This window comes from Solanum tuberosum, unplaced genomic scaffold (genome assembly GCF_000226075.1).
Source record: "Solanum tuberosum cultivar DM 1-3 516 R44 unplaced genomic scaffold, SolTub_3.0 scf00094, whole genome shotgun sequence".
NCBI classification, from domain to species: domain Eukaryota; kingdom Viridiplantae; phylum Streptophyta; class Magnoliopsida; order Solanales; family Solanaceae; genus Solanum; species Solanum tuberosum.
Window position 1 is genome coordinate 193,619 of NW_006239020.1, and position 17,748 is coordinate 211,366.

Consider the following 17,748-nt stretch of genomic DNA (forward strand, 5'->3'; position numbering starts at 1 on the left):
ACACATAGAACTCATCCTTTTCACTCATAGGTCAAACATAAGAGACTTAAAATTTCAAAAACTCAACCTAAGCCCTACCATTTTCCTTTTATAGCTTGTAGAACTTCCTATGGTCCGTAGATAGGACTCGTAACTCACTACTTTAGTGACAAAACTGAACCTTTCTTTTCGAATACGACTTTCCACACTATAGGAAAATTGTGAATTACATGGGGATTTTCCTAGGGATTAGTATGAAAATCCACATGAAACTTATTTTTCTAAAAATTTTCATACTACTCCCTAGGAAAATCTCCATGTAATTCACCATTTTCTTGTAGTACCAATTTCTGAGGTGCTACATCAAGCAATAGAATCTGTAAATTAGCCAATTGTTCCATAGATTTTACCATTTCAAATTTTCAGCCTCTACATAACTCAAATGGCTTATAGACTTACGACTTAAAGAATTTGCCACAACATTTAATTTACTTGGATGGTATAGAATGCTCACATCATAATATTTTAGTAATTCTAACCACCTTCTCTACCTTAAATTCAACTCTTTTAACTAAACAAGTAATTGAGACTCTTATGATCCATGAAGATATAAATGTGTACCACATAAAAGTAGTGCATCATATCCTCAATGCAAACACTACAATTGCAAATTCTTAGATCATGGGTAGGTGATTCTAGTCGTGCTTCCTCAACTGTGTAGAAGCATAGGCAATAACCTTGTCATGATGCATCTAAACACAACCCAACCCAACTTTGGAAGCATCAGAATAAACAACATAACCCTATATACCCTTAGGAAGGGTCAAGACAGGTGTTGAAGTTAATTTATCCTTTAATTTGTAGAAACCTTTCTTACAGGCCTCTAACAACTAAAACTTAACTGCTTTATGAGTCAACTTCGTCAACAATACGGAGATAATAGAGAAACATTCCACAAATATGTGATAATATCCCGGTAAACATAAAAATTTACCAACCCTTATAGGATTCATAGGTATGGGCCAACTCTTTATAGCTCCTATTTTCTAGCTATAAGCCCTTATACCTTCATCTATAATTAGATGACCACGAAAATCTATAGATGTTAACCAAATTCACTTTTAAAAAACATAGTGTACACCCTTTGCTCTTGGAGAGTCTGTAGCACAACTCTTAGGTCATGCTCGGCCTCTTATTGCAAATAAATCAAGATGTAGTGAATGAAGATGATCACAAACACATAAAGAAAGGGCTTAAATTACATGTTAATCATATCCATAAAGGTTTTTGGTGCATCGGTAAGTCCAAATGAGATCACCAGAAACTCATAATCTCCATATCGGGTTGTGAAAGTAGTTTTATGGACATCTACTTGTCTAACTCGTAACTGGCGGTGTCCTGACGTCAAATCAATTTTGGAAAAACATCTAGCTCCCTACAACTGGTCAAATAAATCATAAATCGTGAGGAGCGGATACTTATTCATAATCGTTACTTTGTTCAGATTTCTATAGTTAATACAAATTCATAAAGATTTATATTTTTTTCATACAAACATGACTAGTTCAACCCTCTGTTTTATTTTAGGCCATATGAAACATTTCTCGAGCAAATCTTTCCATTTCTCCTTCAACTTTCTCAACTTTGCTAGAGCCATTTTATAAGGAGGTATTGAGGCAGAGTACTTTGGAGTAGATCAATGACAAAATATATTTCCCTTTCAGGAAGGACTCCATGTACACCATGTGGGAAAACTCCTGGAAACCACTTAAAACAAAAATAAATTTAAGAATTGCATGTTCGCTTTCTAGGTATCTAACCTGAACAAAATGAAATATAGCCTTTAGATATCAACTTATGGACTCTAAGGTATGAAATAAACTTACCTTAAGGCATAGCAACATTACACTTCCATTATAAGACCAACTCATCTGGAAATTGAAATCAACATTACTATAACATGCTACTATCCATTTCATGCCCAAAATAACATAAAAATCAACCATATCAAGTGATGAGTCCACAGTTTGGACTCATTTAGGGCTCCATTTTAATAGAGTTAGTGTCCTCAAATGCATATTTTGTCTCAATAACTGATGTAAATCCTTAAGTTTCAGGTATTTGAGTTTGAGGCAAGGCTTGGACACTACTTGGCAAAAAGGAACAAAACGGCTAAAAAAATGGAGAAAAGAAGGCCTGAGGATCCCTAATGCAATCGGTAAGTCACCGAATGGCCTTAACCTCGCTCAAAGTTCCATTGTGCTGAGCCCTGAAGGGAAATATCAAGTTGGCGATGAAAAGGAGCAGTCAGTGTGTCGTTGAACAGTTCCGTGAAGCAGTACTATATCGCCCAATGATCTAGAACACGAAGATGCTGAAGGCAAAAGCTGAAAGGCGATGAAGCAGACCAAAGGGCAGATCGCCGAATGCATCGGCGATTCCAACTAACTGCGCCGAGTGAACCTTCGCAGCACATTTTTTGACAACTATAAATATTAGTTTAAATTTGTATCTTAGTATGCAATTTCAGATACAACAATTTTATTTTCTAAGTTTACAAGTAGAGAACATATTTGCTTAGCTTTTAAAGATTTGAAGACTTCCAATTCCAAGAAATTTGAAGTGGGTGTTGAAGATTCTTCATCTTAGACTTGTTTAAAGTGAATATAAATCATACCGAGTTGATGTTACTTTGATTTGGTATCATTTTCTTCCTTTTTCTATGTCTAGCTAAAACCCAATTCTTGGGGTGTGATTTTGTGAATATGGGTTAAATTTCCTGTTGGGTATTGCTTATTGTTAGTCTATTTGCTGTTTAAATGTGATTTCGTTTAGTAGTTGTGTTTGAACTTAATGGGATTGTAGTTGCAAATACGATTTCATCTTAGTGTTTTTGGCTGGCTCGAGAGACAGGTTTTAAAACTAAGACTACTTAATCGATAGCCGGTGGTTATTGGGTCGTCGTGGGTTCAGCTCGAGAGAGTGAATCCTAGGGTTTTTCACACACATTCAGCTCGAGAGAGTGAATGGGCTAAGGCGGAGGTTGTGCTTAAAAGTGGCAACTCGGTGTTCGAGAGAAACTGAGTTGATTCAGGGTAAGTTGCTCAAGAGAGAATTTACCCCCACTAAAGTCTAGCCTAGTTACAAATGTTCAGCAATTGACTATCAATAGCATTTACCCGATTGTGTAGTTTATCCCATATTCCTATCACATCCCAAGAATCTCGTCTCCTATATTCGCATCTTTTTGTTTTCACTGTTTTTGTTCATTAATTGAATACAAACTCCCCCATTGATAATTGACATTTATGCCAACCCCTTAATTTATCATGATTTTACTCGATAAAGTTTTAGCTATGGTTAACTCTAGCATACTTGCACTTAACTCTTAATTCTTAGAAACTGCTCCCTTGGGACTCGACCCCAACCCATTTGGTTGGGTTATATTACTATTGTACTATCGTAGACACTTGAATCGGAAGTTGTGTCTTGATTACACAAACATCATCAAGCTCTTTTAGATCAACTCGGGTAAATCTACTACATACCAACACTACACTGTTTCAATAAACCCTGCTACCTAATATAGACTCACAAATAAGAGTAGAAATGATAGATGGTTAAAATAATAATTCAAGAAATATTTCGAATTGACTTGCAACCAATAGAGTAACATAAAAGAGGGTAGAAGCAGGATCCCCGTACTCTTTTTTCCTATTTTCTTTATTATTTCATGTCGAGCTTTAGAAAGACACTGGGAGGGAGAATGAACGATCGACTGCTAAAGATCTTGAATAAAGCATTGATAGCTTTGCAGAGGAGAAAAACTTTGATTCTTCTTGAATGTGTTCCTTGCATGTTGAAGTGAACAGGGGCGGTACCAACTACGACTAGAAAGCGGCCACTCCTGTCAATGAATACCATTCATGATTGTCTATGTTAGTAACATAGCCATAACAACTTTGTTTTACTGCTTGAGGTGGTGATAACTTTTATATATTTGCTTTATTATAAGCTTGCATAGTGCTCTATCAAGAAAAAAATATAGTATTTAAGAATAATTAATCAATGTACCTATGACAATGTCAAATGATACCTCCTAGTCCTGGTGACCACCCATTGCATAAAACAAAATTTACGTCCCTTCAACCAGATGACTCTCCCCCTCTACACCTTCCACTTCCTGAAGTGGATTGAGGACCGAGTCTTGGAGGGAAACTTGATGAAGCTAATGATGATTCTGTTTGTTAAATCATACAACCTCTCTCTCTCTCTATAATAAGATAGTACCGCCTAATATGCCCTAAATTACCACACATATAAAATAGTTTTATCCCCTGATGACATGGTCCAGGATGTGCCCTTCTCAACTAAGCACAATGCAGCAATGGTGGTCTTCCCTACTCTGAATGCTCAAGTCGTTGCAGAGAGACTGAACTCTAATCTCTCATATAAACCTGTAACACGGATGAATTACTCTCTACAGGTCTAGACAATTGCCTGGATGAAAAAGCCTCGTGGTCCCCTTGAGGTTCACTTAGAAAACAACAGTCTTAGCTCTCTTCCTCTGTTTCTACTCTCTACGAGTATCTCGTAGCTGATGAAACAAATCCTTCTCCCTTTGGGCAAGAGCCTGCTTTTGTGCAATATTTGTATCAGTCTCAGTAGACATTCCTAAGCATTTATGAGCCACATAAGACCCTAAACATAAAAAAAAAAATAGATACACTCTATCCTTCTTCGTCTGCACCATGTGGGAATCATATATGGCCAAGGAATTAAATCTGAGGCTATACTCACGCATACCCATATTACCCTATTGCATATGTAAGAACTACTCAACTTGAGCCTGTCGAAGGTCTTCTTGTAGGTACTGCTCTATAGAGACCTAGGAGAACTCTTTCCACCAGCTGGAGGTGCATTAGTTTCGTTAGTTTTTTCCCATGCCTCATAAAATAATATAGCTACATCACATAGCGTGAATGATCCTAGCTCTACTCCCTCCATAACTATAACCCGCATCACCTTCAATATTCTACAATTCTTATCAATAACATCCTGAGGATCTTCTTTGGATAAGATCTACAGAAAAGTAAAGGAATCAAGTTCAGAAACTCACAAGCCCGCACAACTTCTAGGCTTTATGCTACTTCAAACTTTCATGCTGTCCAACATCTTTACAAGCCATAAACTTAATTGCTCCCTCAGTGCCCAGTCCTTTTAGAGATTCTGGAGGTTTGATAGGTGTTGGAGGTACAAAAACTTTGTCACCCTCGTGTATCACTAGGAATGGTGATGTTGGATGTTTTTCTAATGTAGCTCTACCTGGAGAAAGAGGGGCTGTAATATCTGGAGCAGGACACTCGCTTTGAACCTCTAATCTATATCTTTGTTCATTAGGTGGGCGTATATTACCATCTCCTGAAGTTATACATTGTGTAGATATCTACCTCATCGTCAACATATTCTGAAATAATTACATGAATAGGATATCATATAACCTGATGACTTCGCTCTATAGCACGAATTGTCCATGAAAATGTGAAACAACACCAAAGTTTCCTATATCCTCATGATTGTAACTATGGTGCACCACATACCCATAAGAAAGACTCTACTATACATGGCTTTGTGGACTCCTTAGTACACGACCTCGCTATGATACAAGGTTTGTCACGCCCTAAAACTAAGGTAGGGTGCGACTGGCCTCGATATTGACTGAATTGAGAAGCTGTCTATATAACATATGAAATTGTAATACACAGGCAACCAGACCACCTATCACAACCTCCTAGACCGACAAGGTCACAACTAAATAAAATTTGATAAAAATAAGGTTAACTAAGCCATAATGTAACTGAGCTGAACAATGGAATGCCGACAAGACCATAAAACCAAACTGAACAAAACTATACATTAGCGTCCACAAAACCCTCTAAAGAGTAACAAACTTAGTTTTCAGAACAGATAATGGCTCCTGAAAAACAGAAGCATACAAACTCTCAGCTGAAGTTAGACTCCTATTGCAACTAACGATAAAAGCATGTATCTGCACCTGCATCATGAATGTGGCGTATACAAGCGTAGGGACATCAGTAAAAATACCATGTACTGGTATGTAAGGCTAAAAGCGGTAAAACGGAGTATATCAAAGATACTAAACTACAGTTAGGGATAGAAAAAACCTGAGATTCCGGAAGCTGAGATTTGATAATGACTTAACATTTATCTTCTAATGCATCAAATTAAGCACATATACCAATCATACCTCCCCAATGGTGAACTATATGATAATCATGTCATAGTAGCGACCCTACTTAGCCGAGATGGCCATCTTGGTGGTGTAATGACGGAGTAAGAATCAGCCCACCAGACATGTTTGTCGTGGTATTATGGTGACAAAGTAAGAATATACCCACCAGACATGCATGCAGTGGTGTTGTGGTGATTCAGTAAACATCTATCCACTAGACATGCCTGGTGGTGTGGTAAACTATAGTACTATAGCTTCCTACCGACATTACCCCATTGGTAGTGTAACATGAAGTCATAACCACTATCATCTACCAAGCCAAACATGCTCATATCGAGTGTATCTAATAATTATACCACATATGCAATCTAACTCTAAGAATGCAACCTAAATAGGCCACTTCAAGACTCGTGAATTGTAACTATGTACATGTAACATATAAAGCTTTCAAATAGCATATAAATATGCCTACTCTATACTTAAACAATAGCTAGAAGGTTTAGATGTCATAAGGAATCCAATAGGCTTATGAATGATGTACCAAATCTATTTACAATGCCTTCACGTATAGCTTGAACAAGAGATCATATATTTTTATTTTTATTTGATCAACTCTTTTACGATCTGTATATATACATATATTCTATCCGTAAGGTGCTTCTTTTACCCGTGTCAAAAATTATGTTATTTTACTCTGTTTATAAACTTATTGTGTCGATGATCACCAATAGTTCTTAATGTTTTTCATGAAACTCACATACACAACTACTTTTAAATGAAAACACATATAGGACCAGCTCACAGTGCTCACGATAAGGGGTCTCCAAACACAATTTACAACTACGAAAACAATTGTATATAAATCGCCATTTTTGTCATATTCATATATTTTAATATTATAAAAATTATAGAAAATCACCATGTTTTTCCAACCTTTTAACCGAACCATACAATACCTTAATAGGAGTTGAAAACATAGGAATACTAGTCCAATCAACGATGTATATTGGTTCTTGAAAATAGAGGAAAGGGGTATCTAACCTTTATTTGAGTCCTTTAACATAATACAATGTCTGGATTATCTCTTGCTCCTTCAATATAAAACAACAACCAATGAAAATTCAACTTTAAATAGTTATACAACACATCCAAGTCATTTAGTCTATTCAACAAACACATGATGGGCGTAAATTCAAGAGAAATTTAAATCAATAGGTGTTCGTAGTATTAATCCATTCATATTACCAACAACAATACACTACACTTAAATGACTCTAATACATTAACCTCCATCCACAAGACCAGTGCACACATCCCTCACCAAAAACATCAATTAACATGAGGGGAATTTTTTTTCACGACTCCCTATTACCATCCTATGAGTTGTACCCATATTTTATATAGCTAAAACATGAAGAACATCACATACATGAGAGAAGGGAACATGTACATACCTTGCTTGAAGCAGATGTTGTCCCTTAAGATTGTATTTAACCAAGAAGAAAGGTTGTCTCTTCACTCCAAAGACAGACTTAAGTGAATAATATGCTTGGTTGAGGAACAATACTTGATTCTTGGTTGATTTCTCAATTAGGGCTTTTGGAGAGGAGAGGGCTTCAAGAACCAAAAACGAGGAGCTTCATAAATAACTTAGGAAATGTCTCTAATGAATTCACCTCATACATATCATTTTTAAAATATTTGTAATGACATAACATGTGCTACTCACGTTCCCAACACAACCAATTTAGGTTTCTGCGTAGTTCGTAGTAAAATAAGCATATCCATTTTCTCTGAAGTCTTATTGATGAGTGATTTATTTCATTAAACTACACTCACATGTATTTAATTTTATATATTATATAACCTATAAATCCTCATATGCTAGGAGATATGATTATCTCAATTTAGACCACATATGAGATTATATGAAATAATCTGTCGTAATGTAACCTTCTAACTTGTAACCTTGTTATGACACTTATGTTGATGCACAATGAGTAACAACCAATATGATCATCCCTTTAGAACCTTATTCTCCTGGCAACTCATCAACAAACAACGTAAGATGAAAAATATAGTTTTGGACGCGTATATCTTTAGCTTACTGAGTTAGTTACCTTAAAATATACGGGGCGTTACAATTTGGCTTGCCTACCTTTGTTTATATGACATATTGTTACTCAGGTCATGACCTTAACGGTCAGCTTAGTATTTCAAATGTTGTGTTACCTGACCTTTTGGGCCCTTAGTTTAATTAGCTAGTATATTTTAGTGACTAACTTGACTGAATACGGTTTTGTGTTCCGCTCACGCCTCCCCTAGTTTTGAGGGTGAAATAAACAATACTGAAATGTAGATTGATCATTCATACATTGCACCCCTCTTAAGAATAGGAAAATTAGTTATTCATGACATAAATTAAAAAAGTAATACCAACATTATCAGCTATAATAGTTATTGAGTTGAATCCCTACATAAATGAATCTTCAAAAGCCTTCAATCACAAGAAGGTTCCCAGATCTCTAACTACAAGATTCTTCCTAATTGTAAGGGTTTTGTAGAGAATGTACTATGAATTTTAAAGAATGTAAAGAAAGTGTTCTCTCATTTTAAAATCTATTTATATTTTTGAGAAAATATTCACAAAAATGCTCTTCGAGACAATTTAATGATCTTAATTGAACTCACATAATTGTTTGGCAATACACCAATTTGTCACTCACCTCGCTGAATCGGTTTGTGCAATTGATTTCTTTTTTCAGGCAACTGTGAATTTGGAAGATACTCTAGACCTTTGCTGAGTCAATTCGGTAATATTATGAATGTCCTTTTTGTGTCGCCAACTTGATGAGCATTTAAAAGGTAGCGGCTGCTATTTTAGGAGAGCTGAAAGTCAGTTTACTATGCTTCAAACTTGATGCGCAATGCTCAGTGCAAACTTGACTACCTTTTTCTTCTTTTGCTTTCTTCCTCTTCTTTTCAACTCCAAGGTATCCTTAGAACTTTCATAGTTGAAATATTATTAAATTATGATCAAAAGGGGTATAAATAAGCATTGAGGACATTACTTTTTTATGAGAAAAAAAGCCTGAAATGAGTCCTAAATCTCCAACTCATCATTATTTTCTTAAAAAATATTTGATAATACAAAATTTAGTCAAGTTATATATAACATCCTCCAAAAAAAAATATTTGCATTGTTTAAGAAATTAAACATTTCTAAGAATTATAATGCTTTCTTTCCAAAAAAATTTTGTTAACACTTCGAAATTTTGTTGTAATATACCAGAATATCTTGATAATATTTTATTTGAAAAATATTAATTAAATAAATAAATACAAGTTAATTTGAATGTTAAATGCACTCTTGGCATTATCAAAATTAAAATATAAATCAAATTAGAAAGTAAATACAAAGAATTTAATTTCCATGAAGACAAACAACTGGATACAAATCAAGAGTGCAAAAGATTAATATCTACAGTATTTTTATTTTATTTTTTAAAAAGTTATATAAAGTATACATATATCTGTGTATTTCTTATTTTTAAATATGTATCTATATAGTCCATATTAAATATAGTGATGAATTGTTTATGGATAATTTATTAGTAAATAGTAGAGTGAAAAATTTTACCAAAACAAATGTCTGATCTATAAACAAACTCAAAAATGGATAGGTCAACAAAAAATCTAAGTTCTCATATTTTTATATATCATTTTATAAGGTAGAAAAACAAAGAAGTTCAATTTTATGAAATTAAGACATAAAATATTATGATTATTATTTTTTTAATTTCACTACCTTCAATTTATCCAAGCTCATCCAATAAAAAAGATTTAAATTTTCTGGACATGTCCACTTCAATTTATCCTCAATAAATGATATAGAGATAAAATAGACATGCTAGATATGGTGGGCGAGTCCCAAGAATTCTTTATGATTTGAAAAATAAAGTTGCGTTTAGATTTAACAAGTAGAAGGAAAAAATTGCAAGAAAGTTTTGTCAGGAGAAAGAAAAAGAAGAAGAAAAAGTTTAAAATGGGTGAGAAAAAGTAAGGATATAGAAAGAAAATGATACCTCTTAAAACATAGCTTGCACCATCGAATTAACCTCCACTCCTCCTCCAACCACTATAATCCAGCCAGGTCAAGTGGAACCTCCTCTGAAAGATACTTTCAAACTCAATATTGACGGATCCTTCGACTCCTTAAACCGCATAGGAGGCATCGGAGGGGCAATTCGGGACGACCTGGGAAACTCGAAAGTTGATTTCCACTACAAATTGATGGGAATTACCTCTACCCATATGGAAATTCTTTCCTTACTTAAAGGAGCAGAGTTGGCCGACTAATTTCACCTCAAGCCTTTGGAGATATAGACCAATTCCAGTGATATAATACGAATTCTAACCGAAGATACTAATCTAATCTATAAACCTCCTGTTTCCTTATGCAGGTATTGGCTGGAAAAACTAGGGAATCTGACAATCCAACATAATTTTAGGGAGAGCAACAAATTAGCACACATACTAGCAACTTATACGAGGAAAAATGGTATTAAAGAATGTATAATCCTCCTAACACCACCCTTATGGACGCTGCAACTACTAGAAGATCAGCATGTATACACTATCACTTAAAAAATGTCAGCCAGAACTTTTAATAATCTAGTAAAATATGGGTATACTAATATCTCTGATGTAGTATTATCATATGTAACTTTTCCTCAACCTTTATTGATTTATTAGATATATAATATCCTTTATTACCAAAATAAAAAAAGAAATGGGTAATTTATGGGTCCCACAATGTACAGATTGTGTGCGCATAGCCTTATCTTATCTTTTAAGGCTTCCTTTTAGGCGACTAGAAAGATGTTATTTGTATGATCCGTTCTAGTGACAACATTTCTATTCTATTTTATTAATGTAAGAATCATTTTTTTGCTTTGTTTGCCAGATTAGTATGCTTTGTTTTCTAAAAACGCTTCTCTCATAGCCCAAGAAATCCTCACACCAATGAAAATATGTGCGCCTCACATGAGCGAGTATAATTTTTTATCGAGAATTTCATGTCTTTAATTTTTTACGAATTCGACCTAATAGGAGTAGGTTATAGCATAAAATTGGTTCTCTATTAATGTCCTGATTAATTTGTTGTGTATTCATAATTTGTTTGGGTTCTCGACTTTTAGTTGGTGAAAATAAACTAAAATATTTACATCATTCCTTTTGATCCTTCCGATATATAATTTTTTTAATAGAGCTTAATGAAAAAATTTATTAATCAGAATTATTGAATAAATCAAGTAAGTGAATAATAGGTAAAACCTTTTATAGACAATGTTTTGGAAATTTCAGTAATGAATAGACAAAACTTATCATAGATACATTGAAACAAAATACTTGAGTTTAGAAATATAATCATTCATTCGTCATTCCCTTGTAGAGATAGAATTATACAATGAAACAAAGAAACATGCATGCATATGTATTATAGTTTGTTTTGCGATATGGTAATGAGAATTTAGAATTTCTCCAAACTATACCTTTTTGTACAAGCCTGCATTGGGTGATTTGCAATGATTTAGGAAAGGATAAATTAAGAGTTGAGGGTGATCGATCAAGATGTTTTTCAAGTGCAACAAATTGCCAACTAAAAGTGAAGAAATAGTTTTAATCTTAATTTTTGTTTTTGTTATACCGTATTTATGGATTGTGATGAATCCTAAAAAAGATATAATAAGGAATATGAGCACCTACAAATTGAACAAACAGATCTTCATATTAGCAGGGCAAAGTAATATGGCAGGTCAAGGAGGAGTATCTTACTCTTACTGGGATGGTATTATACCACCCGATTGTCAATCTAATGAAGATATTTTAAGGGTTAATGTTGATTTGCATTGGGAAATAGCTAAGGAGCCTCTAAATTATGGGGTTGATTGTCTTCGCAATTGTGGTATTGGGCCTGGAATGGCATTTGCTAATGCAATTCTTAACAAGGATCCAAATTTTGGTGTAATAGGTTTAGTTCCTTGCTCTGTGTCTGGAAAAGGAATTCGCTATTGGTCACGCGGGAATATTCCATATGACCAATTGGTGAAAAAAGTCAATTTTTCTCTTAAAGATGGAGGACAACTTCGAGGACTCTTGTGGTTTCATGGTGAGAGTGATACAAGGACCAAGTTTGATGCAACTCGTTACAAACCCAAATTCCAAAAATTCATTCAAAACTTGCGCACTGACTTAAACTTTCCTCACCTTCCACTTCTCATGGTACATTCCTGCCCCTCTTATTCTTTTTTTTTTTTATATATATATATATATATATATATTAAAAGTTAAAAAATAAAAAAATCATATTGTTTCTGATATTATCATAGGCTATACATTAGGTACATGCCAAGATACAAATTGAAAAAATCATATTGCTTCTGATATTATCATAGGGTATGCTTTAGGTACATGTCAAGACAGAGTATTGGTAGTAGAATCTGAAAGTGCCAGGTGTTGCTATCTATATATATAATATTGTTAGTTTTGGTGCACCTGTAAAACTCATGGGGGGTCAATTTGGTTGTGTCAAATTCTTGTAGACTCCTCTAATTTGCCTAACTTATGTTTTTGAACGAGCATGATTCTAATTGTATGTGTTTCGTGAAAATGGTAAATAAAAATAAAAGACTATGAAAAATTATTTGATTAGAAAGGTCTAAAAATATCTATATGTGATCTACCCTATAAAAACATAGAATAATTGTGATTCAAGACATAATTAATTGTATGTCTTTCGCAACAAACACTCAGATTGAGACATAACTTATTAACTTTAAACTTTTTAATTACTTCTTCAAACTAACTCATATTGAAGTAATGTTTATTCCATATTATAAAATCAGGAATAGATAGAAATTGTATCTCGATAACCTTAAGCATGAACTAAGGCAGGGCTCATAACTCAATTTAAGTTGATGAAGAAACGTCTGTGCTCTTCACTTCTTTTGGGCATGTCTTGCATCTCATCTTCCCACTTGAATGCTTATGATTTTCTCTCTCTTTTTTATTCGCTCCTTTTATTTTAATATTAGTTAATAAGTCCGCATTTTACGTGATTGTTTGTATAAATAAGATAAACTAATTAAATAACACTCATAAATTTGTCATAATCAGATTATGCTATGAAATACATATTTTATTTGGGTTACTTTCTTTCATTCCTTTCTAATGAAACTTATAACTCGGAAGAATTCTAATAAAAAATAATACTACAATATACACAAATAAATTCTTCTTTGGAAAGATTAGAGCTTCTCGAAATGAGATAGCATCAACACATTAAACTTATCATAACATTAATGTTAACATGTTTCCTCGTTTTCCCTTATCCAAATAATTGTTGACACGATTTTTTTGGTTGAGTAAAGTTTATAAAAAACACACCTAAATTGTATCTTTTTTTTTTTAGTTTCATATCTAAACTATTTGGAGTAGGAGAAACACACCTATATTATCACTCATTAGTTTGACAAACGCACCTTAATGCTGACTGGACTAAATAAACTTAGGCGCGTCTGGCCTTGATTTTTCATCAGAATTTTATTTTACTAACACGTTTTTTTTCTTCATATTTATCCTTCCTTTTAACGGGGTTCTCAAGAACTTTATATTTTCTATGAAAATTGTTTAGAAATAATTAAAAAGCCAATAGTAAAAAGTAGTCTTTTAACTTTTAGGAAAAATTACCTAAATAACATCTTATTTTATCATAATCTCTAAAATTTCCTATCATTTAAAAAAAAATTAAAAATCTACTCTCAATACATCAGTTTCCTCTCGCTGATACATTCCTAAAAAAATTATCCTTATTTTTTATATTGGAAATATATTTTAACCCAATAATTCAATTAATATGAACTAGAAGGAGTATCATAAAATAATTTTATAAGTGTAACTGATATTACTAAAGACAAATTAATAAGAGAATAATTAAAGATTATAATTTGCTAATTATTAGCTTTTTCTTATGATATTTGTTAACTGATTTTTAAGTTGCTAAAGTCTTATTTCTTTCTTTTAACTTAGTAAGTTACAAAAAATTTATAGAAGTGAATAGGAGTATGTCTCTATCTTATCAACAAAAATCAATATCAAGAAAAGTGATAGAGATGATTTTCATAGTTAACTAAAGATTTTGTATTTGAACGTTCAAAATTGATGAACATATATATGAAAGGTCATACGAAACAATTTCTAGTGATTTCATGAGCTAAAATCATTAATATTTCTTCAATATATAATTATGTATTAAGTACACAATGTTACTTATGATTAAACAATTAAAGAGAATCCTCAAAGTGTTCACCCATTGAAAATTGCCCAAAAAAATTAATATCTTGTTTTATTAATAGGCTATAACTACAATACACAACATATATTGCTACAAAATATGATGTGATTATATATGAATTTTCTTCTGGCTAAACTCTTTTGTATGATATTTTTTTTCTTAGCAATATGCATGATAAAAAATTAATTACAAGTTTTTCATGATTTGTGACTAAGAACTTATACTTATTGCTACAAAAGTTTCCTATTATATTGTAGTTATAATGATAAAGCATTCTTATAACGAAAAATATATTTATTATAAGTGATTTTGTTTTTTGCCATGACAAATAAATTGATATTTATCTTCATAGAATTATCAACGTACGCTCACCAAAAATTTGTTTAAATTTGGTATAATCAGTTGATAAAATAATAATATATAGCAATCTATTTATTTAATTATTAATCCTTAGTTACTAATTGTAATTACATTTGAAATAATTATTAATTAATTCAATTTAATAGTAAACCATAAAATTATTATTCAAATAGGCGAGGTTTAAATGAAATAATAATTATAGAATAAGTTGATCAAGATACAACACGAGTGAGATCTGATAAAATTATATTTCAAATTTACCAGTCAGATCCGATAAGATTGAACCAAATAAAATGATTAACACAGTTAATTATATTATATCGATGAAGATATTATTATAATGATACTTGGTGTTTGATTTTATAATAAAATTTATGTCAGATATTCTAATTGAAGTGATTTTACAGGTAATCCTACATGTTCCAAGTCCATGGTTTAAAGGAAAGTTTGTAGATATAGTTAGACAAGCTCAAATAGATGTTGAACTTCCAAATGCAGTGAAGGTTGACGCAAACGGATTACCATTGAATCCTGATGGTATTCATCTCACAACTGCAGCACAAATTCGACTTGCTAATATGTTGGCTGACGCATTTCTTTCTTCCAACTTTACAGCACCCACCAAAACTGAATATCACATGATATGATGTCACAACTATAAAATCAAGGATTTATTCATTTTGAAATTGTTTCATCTTTCAGACTTATTATTTGTTGAATAATTTTTCTAAAAGTCTGCTTTAATTTAATTTGTAGAATGAGCAACATAACTGAATTAGGAAGATGACCTTACAAGAATCGATAAGACGACATAAATGATAACCTTCCGTTGAGTGATACTTTTTTTATTACTCTCTTCATTCCTTTTAATATGTCATCCCTTTCTATAAATAGTTGGACCATATTACTTATCATTTCATAATATTAATGCATAAATTATAATATTCTTCGTCTTATACCCCTGATAGAGTAGTTAATTCATTTTGAAAATATATAATTTGACCAACCTAGAAAAACTAATAAGTAATTAATATTATTCATTGAAGTACTTCATACATTGATTAATTACTCTCTCCATTCACTATTCTATAAAATATAATTTTGAAAATAAATTCAAAATTTAAATAGTCATCATAATGCATTTTCATTTTTGAAATCTAGCATATTCATCATTTATTGAAAAGTTCACTTCAGAAAATATTGAATAAGGGTAGAAGAGTAAAATAACTTAATTTCTTAATGCAAGTGCAATCTAAAAAGGTGACATATAAAAAGGAACGAAGGGAGTATATGTATATATATATATTTTAAAAATCATATAAATCAAGTTCAAATACAATCAACGCAACATCGTTTTTGAGAATTGTAGTAAATATTAATTAGTAAGGAGTTGAAGAGGAAATCGATTTCACGGCATATGTGAGAATTTTTAGACGTCCAATGTAAGATTGACCCAAACTCCATACCTTAGATCTTGAAGATTACCTAGAATTTGCAAGTATTAAAGGCTCCTCTCCTCCCACGAATCGTGATTCTCCAGCTCTTTCTGTTCGCCACCAATTTTCCAGCAATGCTTCCTTCTGTGTTGCTGGAAGTTGATAGTGATGTTTCATCTACTTGCTTAATGGAGGCTCTTTCTATTTTTGTCTTTGTGTCTTTTTGTTTTTTCCATATTGGACTTTTTCGTAGGCCTTATCCTTAGTGTCTTTTTCTTTTTCCTATTTGTTGGTCCTTTTGTTAATAATAGAAGGAAAATCTACGAAATATAGCAAACATCAATATTTATATACAGTTTATGTTATTTATGTTATATGGATATAACTATAGCAAACTTTATTATACACAAATTGTTAGTTTATTTTCTAATTTTTTTTATTTATTTAGATGATTATTAGATAGAAAAGATATTACTACATGCCTAATAAATGTTATAGGCTCATTTTATGCTGCTCTATTCCCCATATTTACCTTATTCAATATTTTTCTCTTTCAATATCTCCGTATCAATGTCTCTTTTTTATTTTTCCCCTCATTTTCCTTCTAATTGATTGTAGGAATTAGATTTTTGTGATTCATCTTCATTTGGTATCTTCTAATTGCATTTTTTTCTCATTTATATGAAGTTTATATTTGTATACATCCATATGTTTAATCAATTTTCATAGAATTTTTTTTTGAGAACGAAGAGAAGAGAAAATGAGATGGGAGGTGGATACGGACATGGCATAACCTTCAAAGGCATCACCATACATCAACCTAAGCATTGAAACTATGTAACAAGAAAAGAATTGTGTGTCGTCATGTGGTTCTGGATTCTTTACCGGGCAAAGAAAGATCGTCTTGTAGTGTTGGGCTGGAGGCATTCTTGGAAAGGCCATGTCCATGGTCATGACAATTAGATATGTCATGGAAGTTGCGGTTGGATTGTAAACCAATTCGGTCAATGCGAATGTATTTCTTAAAAAACTCAGTTGAATATCTTTTAGAACAGTTGTGTTTTGTGTTCTATAAAAATCCTATGAAGTGGAGAATTGTTTATGAATATGACTTGATTCATAAGATTCTTTGTTTTAGTTAAAAAATTTAAAGAAGTTATTTCACCAGCATTCAAATATACAATTTAATTATGTTAAAATTCATTTTGATACAAATGAGGTAATGAATGAATATATTTCTTTATCTGAATTACACTTATATTATTGTATTTAAATGTTGAATACATTATAATACATATACATTGGATACTTGTCATTTTTTAATGAATTGTCCAATTGAAAATAAGTGCTTTTTGATACATAAA

The 17,748-nt window shown here is 32.3% G+C and overlaps 1 protein-coding gene and 2 long non-coding RNA genes across 3 annotated transcripts; 1 reads left to right on the forward strand and 2 right to left on the reverse strand.

Annotated features, from left to right (window-relative positions):
- Window positions 1-3,193: 3,193 nt before the first annotated feature.
- Window positions 3,194-10,943, reverse strand: LOC107060735 (uncharacterized). Its single transcript, XR_001473494.1, has 5 exons — window positions 10,318-10,943; window positions 8,959-9,237; window positions 7,687-7,846; window positions 7,274-7,323; window positions 3,194-3,886 (listed from the first exon to the last, which is right to left on the reverse strand). It is a non-coding gene; the product is annotated as an uncharacterized lncRNA (long non-coding RNA).
- A 1,100-nt stretch (window positions 10,944-12,043) lies between these two features.
- On the forward strand, window positions 12,044-13,146 carry LOC107060729 (probable carbohydrate esterase At4g34215). Its single transcript, XM_015308963.1, has 2 exons — window positions 12,044-12,517; window positions 13,141-13,146. The coding sequence occupies exons 1-2, from the start codon at window positions 12,044-12,046 to the stop codon at window positions 13,144-13,146; spliced, it is 480 nt and encodes a 159-aa protein (XP_015164449.1).
- A 2,112-nt stretch (window positions 13,147-15,258) lies between these two features.
- On the reverse strand, window positions 15,259-16,615 carry LOC107060733 (uncharacterized). The gene is made up of 2 exons (XR_001473492.1): window positions 16,415-16,615; window positions 15,259-15,575 (listed from the first exon to the last, which is right to left on the reverse strand). It is a non-coding gene; the product is annotated as an uncharacterized lncRNA (long non-coding RNA).
- Window positions 16,616-17,748: the final 1,133 nt, after the last annotated feature.

Coding starts and splice junctions, on each gene's coding strand:
- LOC107060729 (XM_015308963.1), top strand. CDS start 12,044: ATGGCAGGTCAAGGAGGAGTATCTTACTCTTACTGGGATGGTATTATA.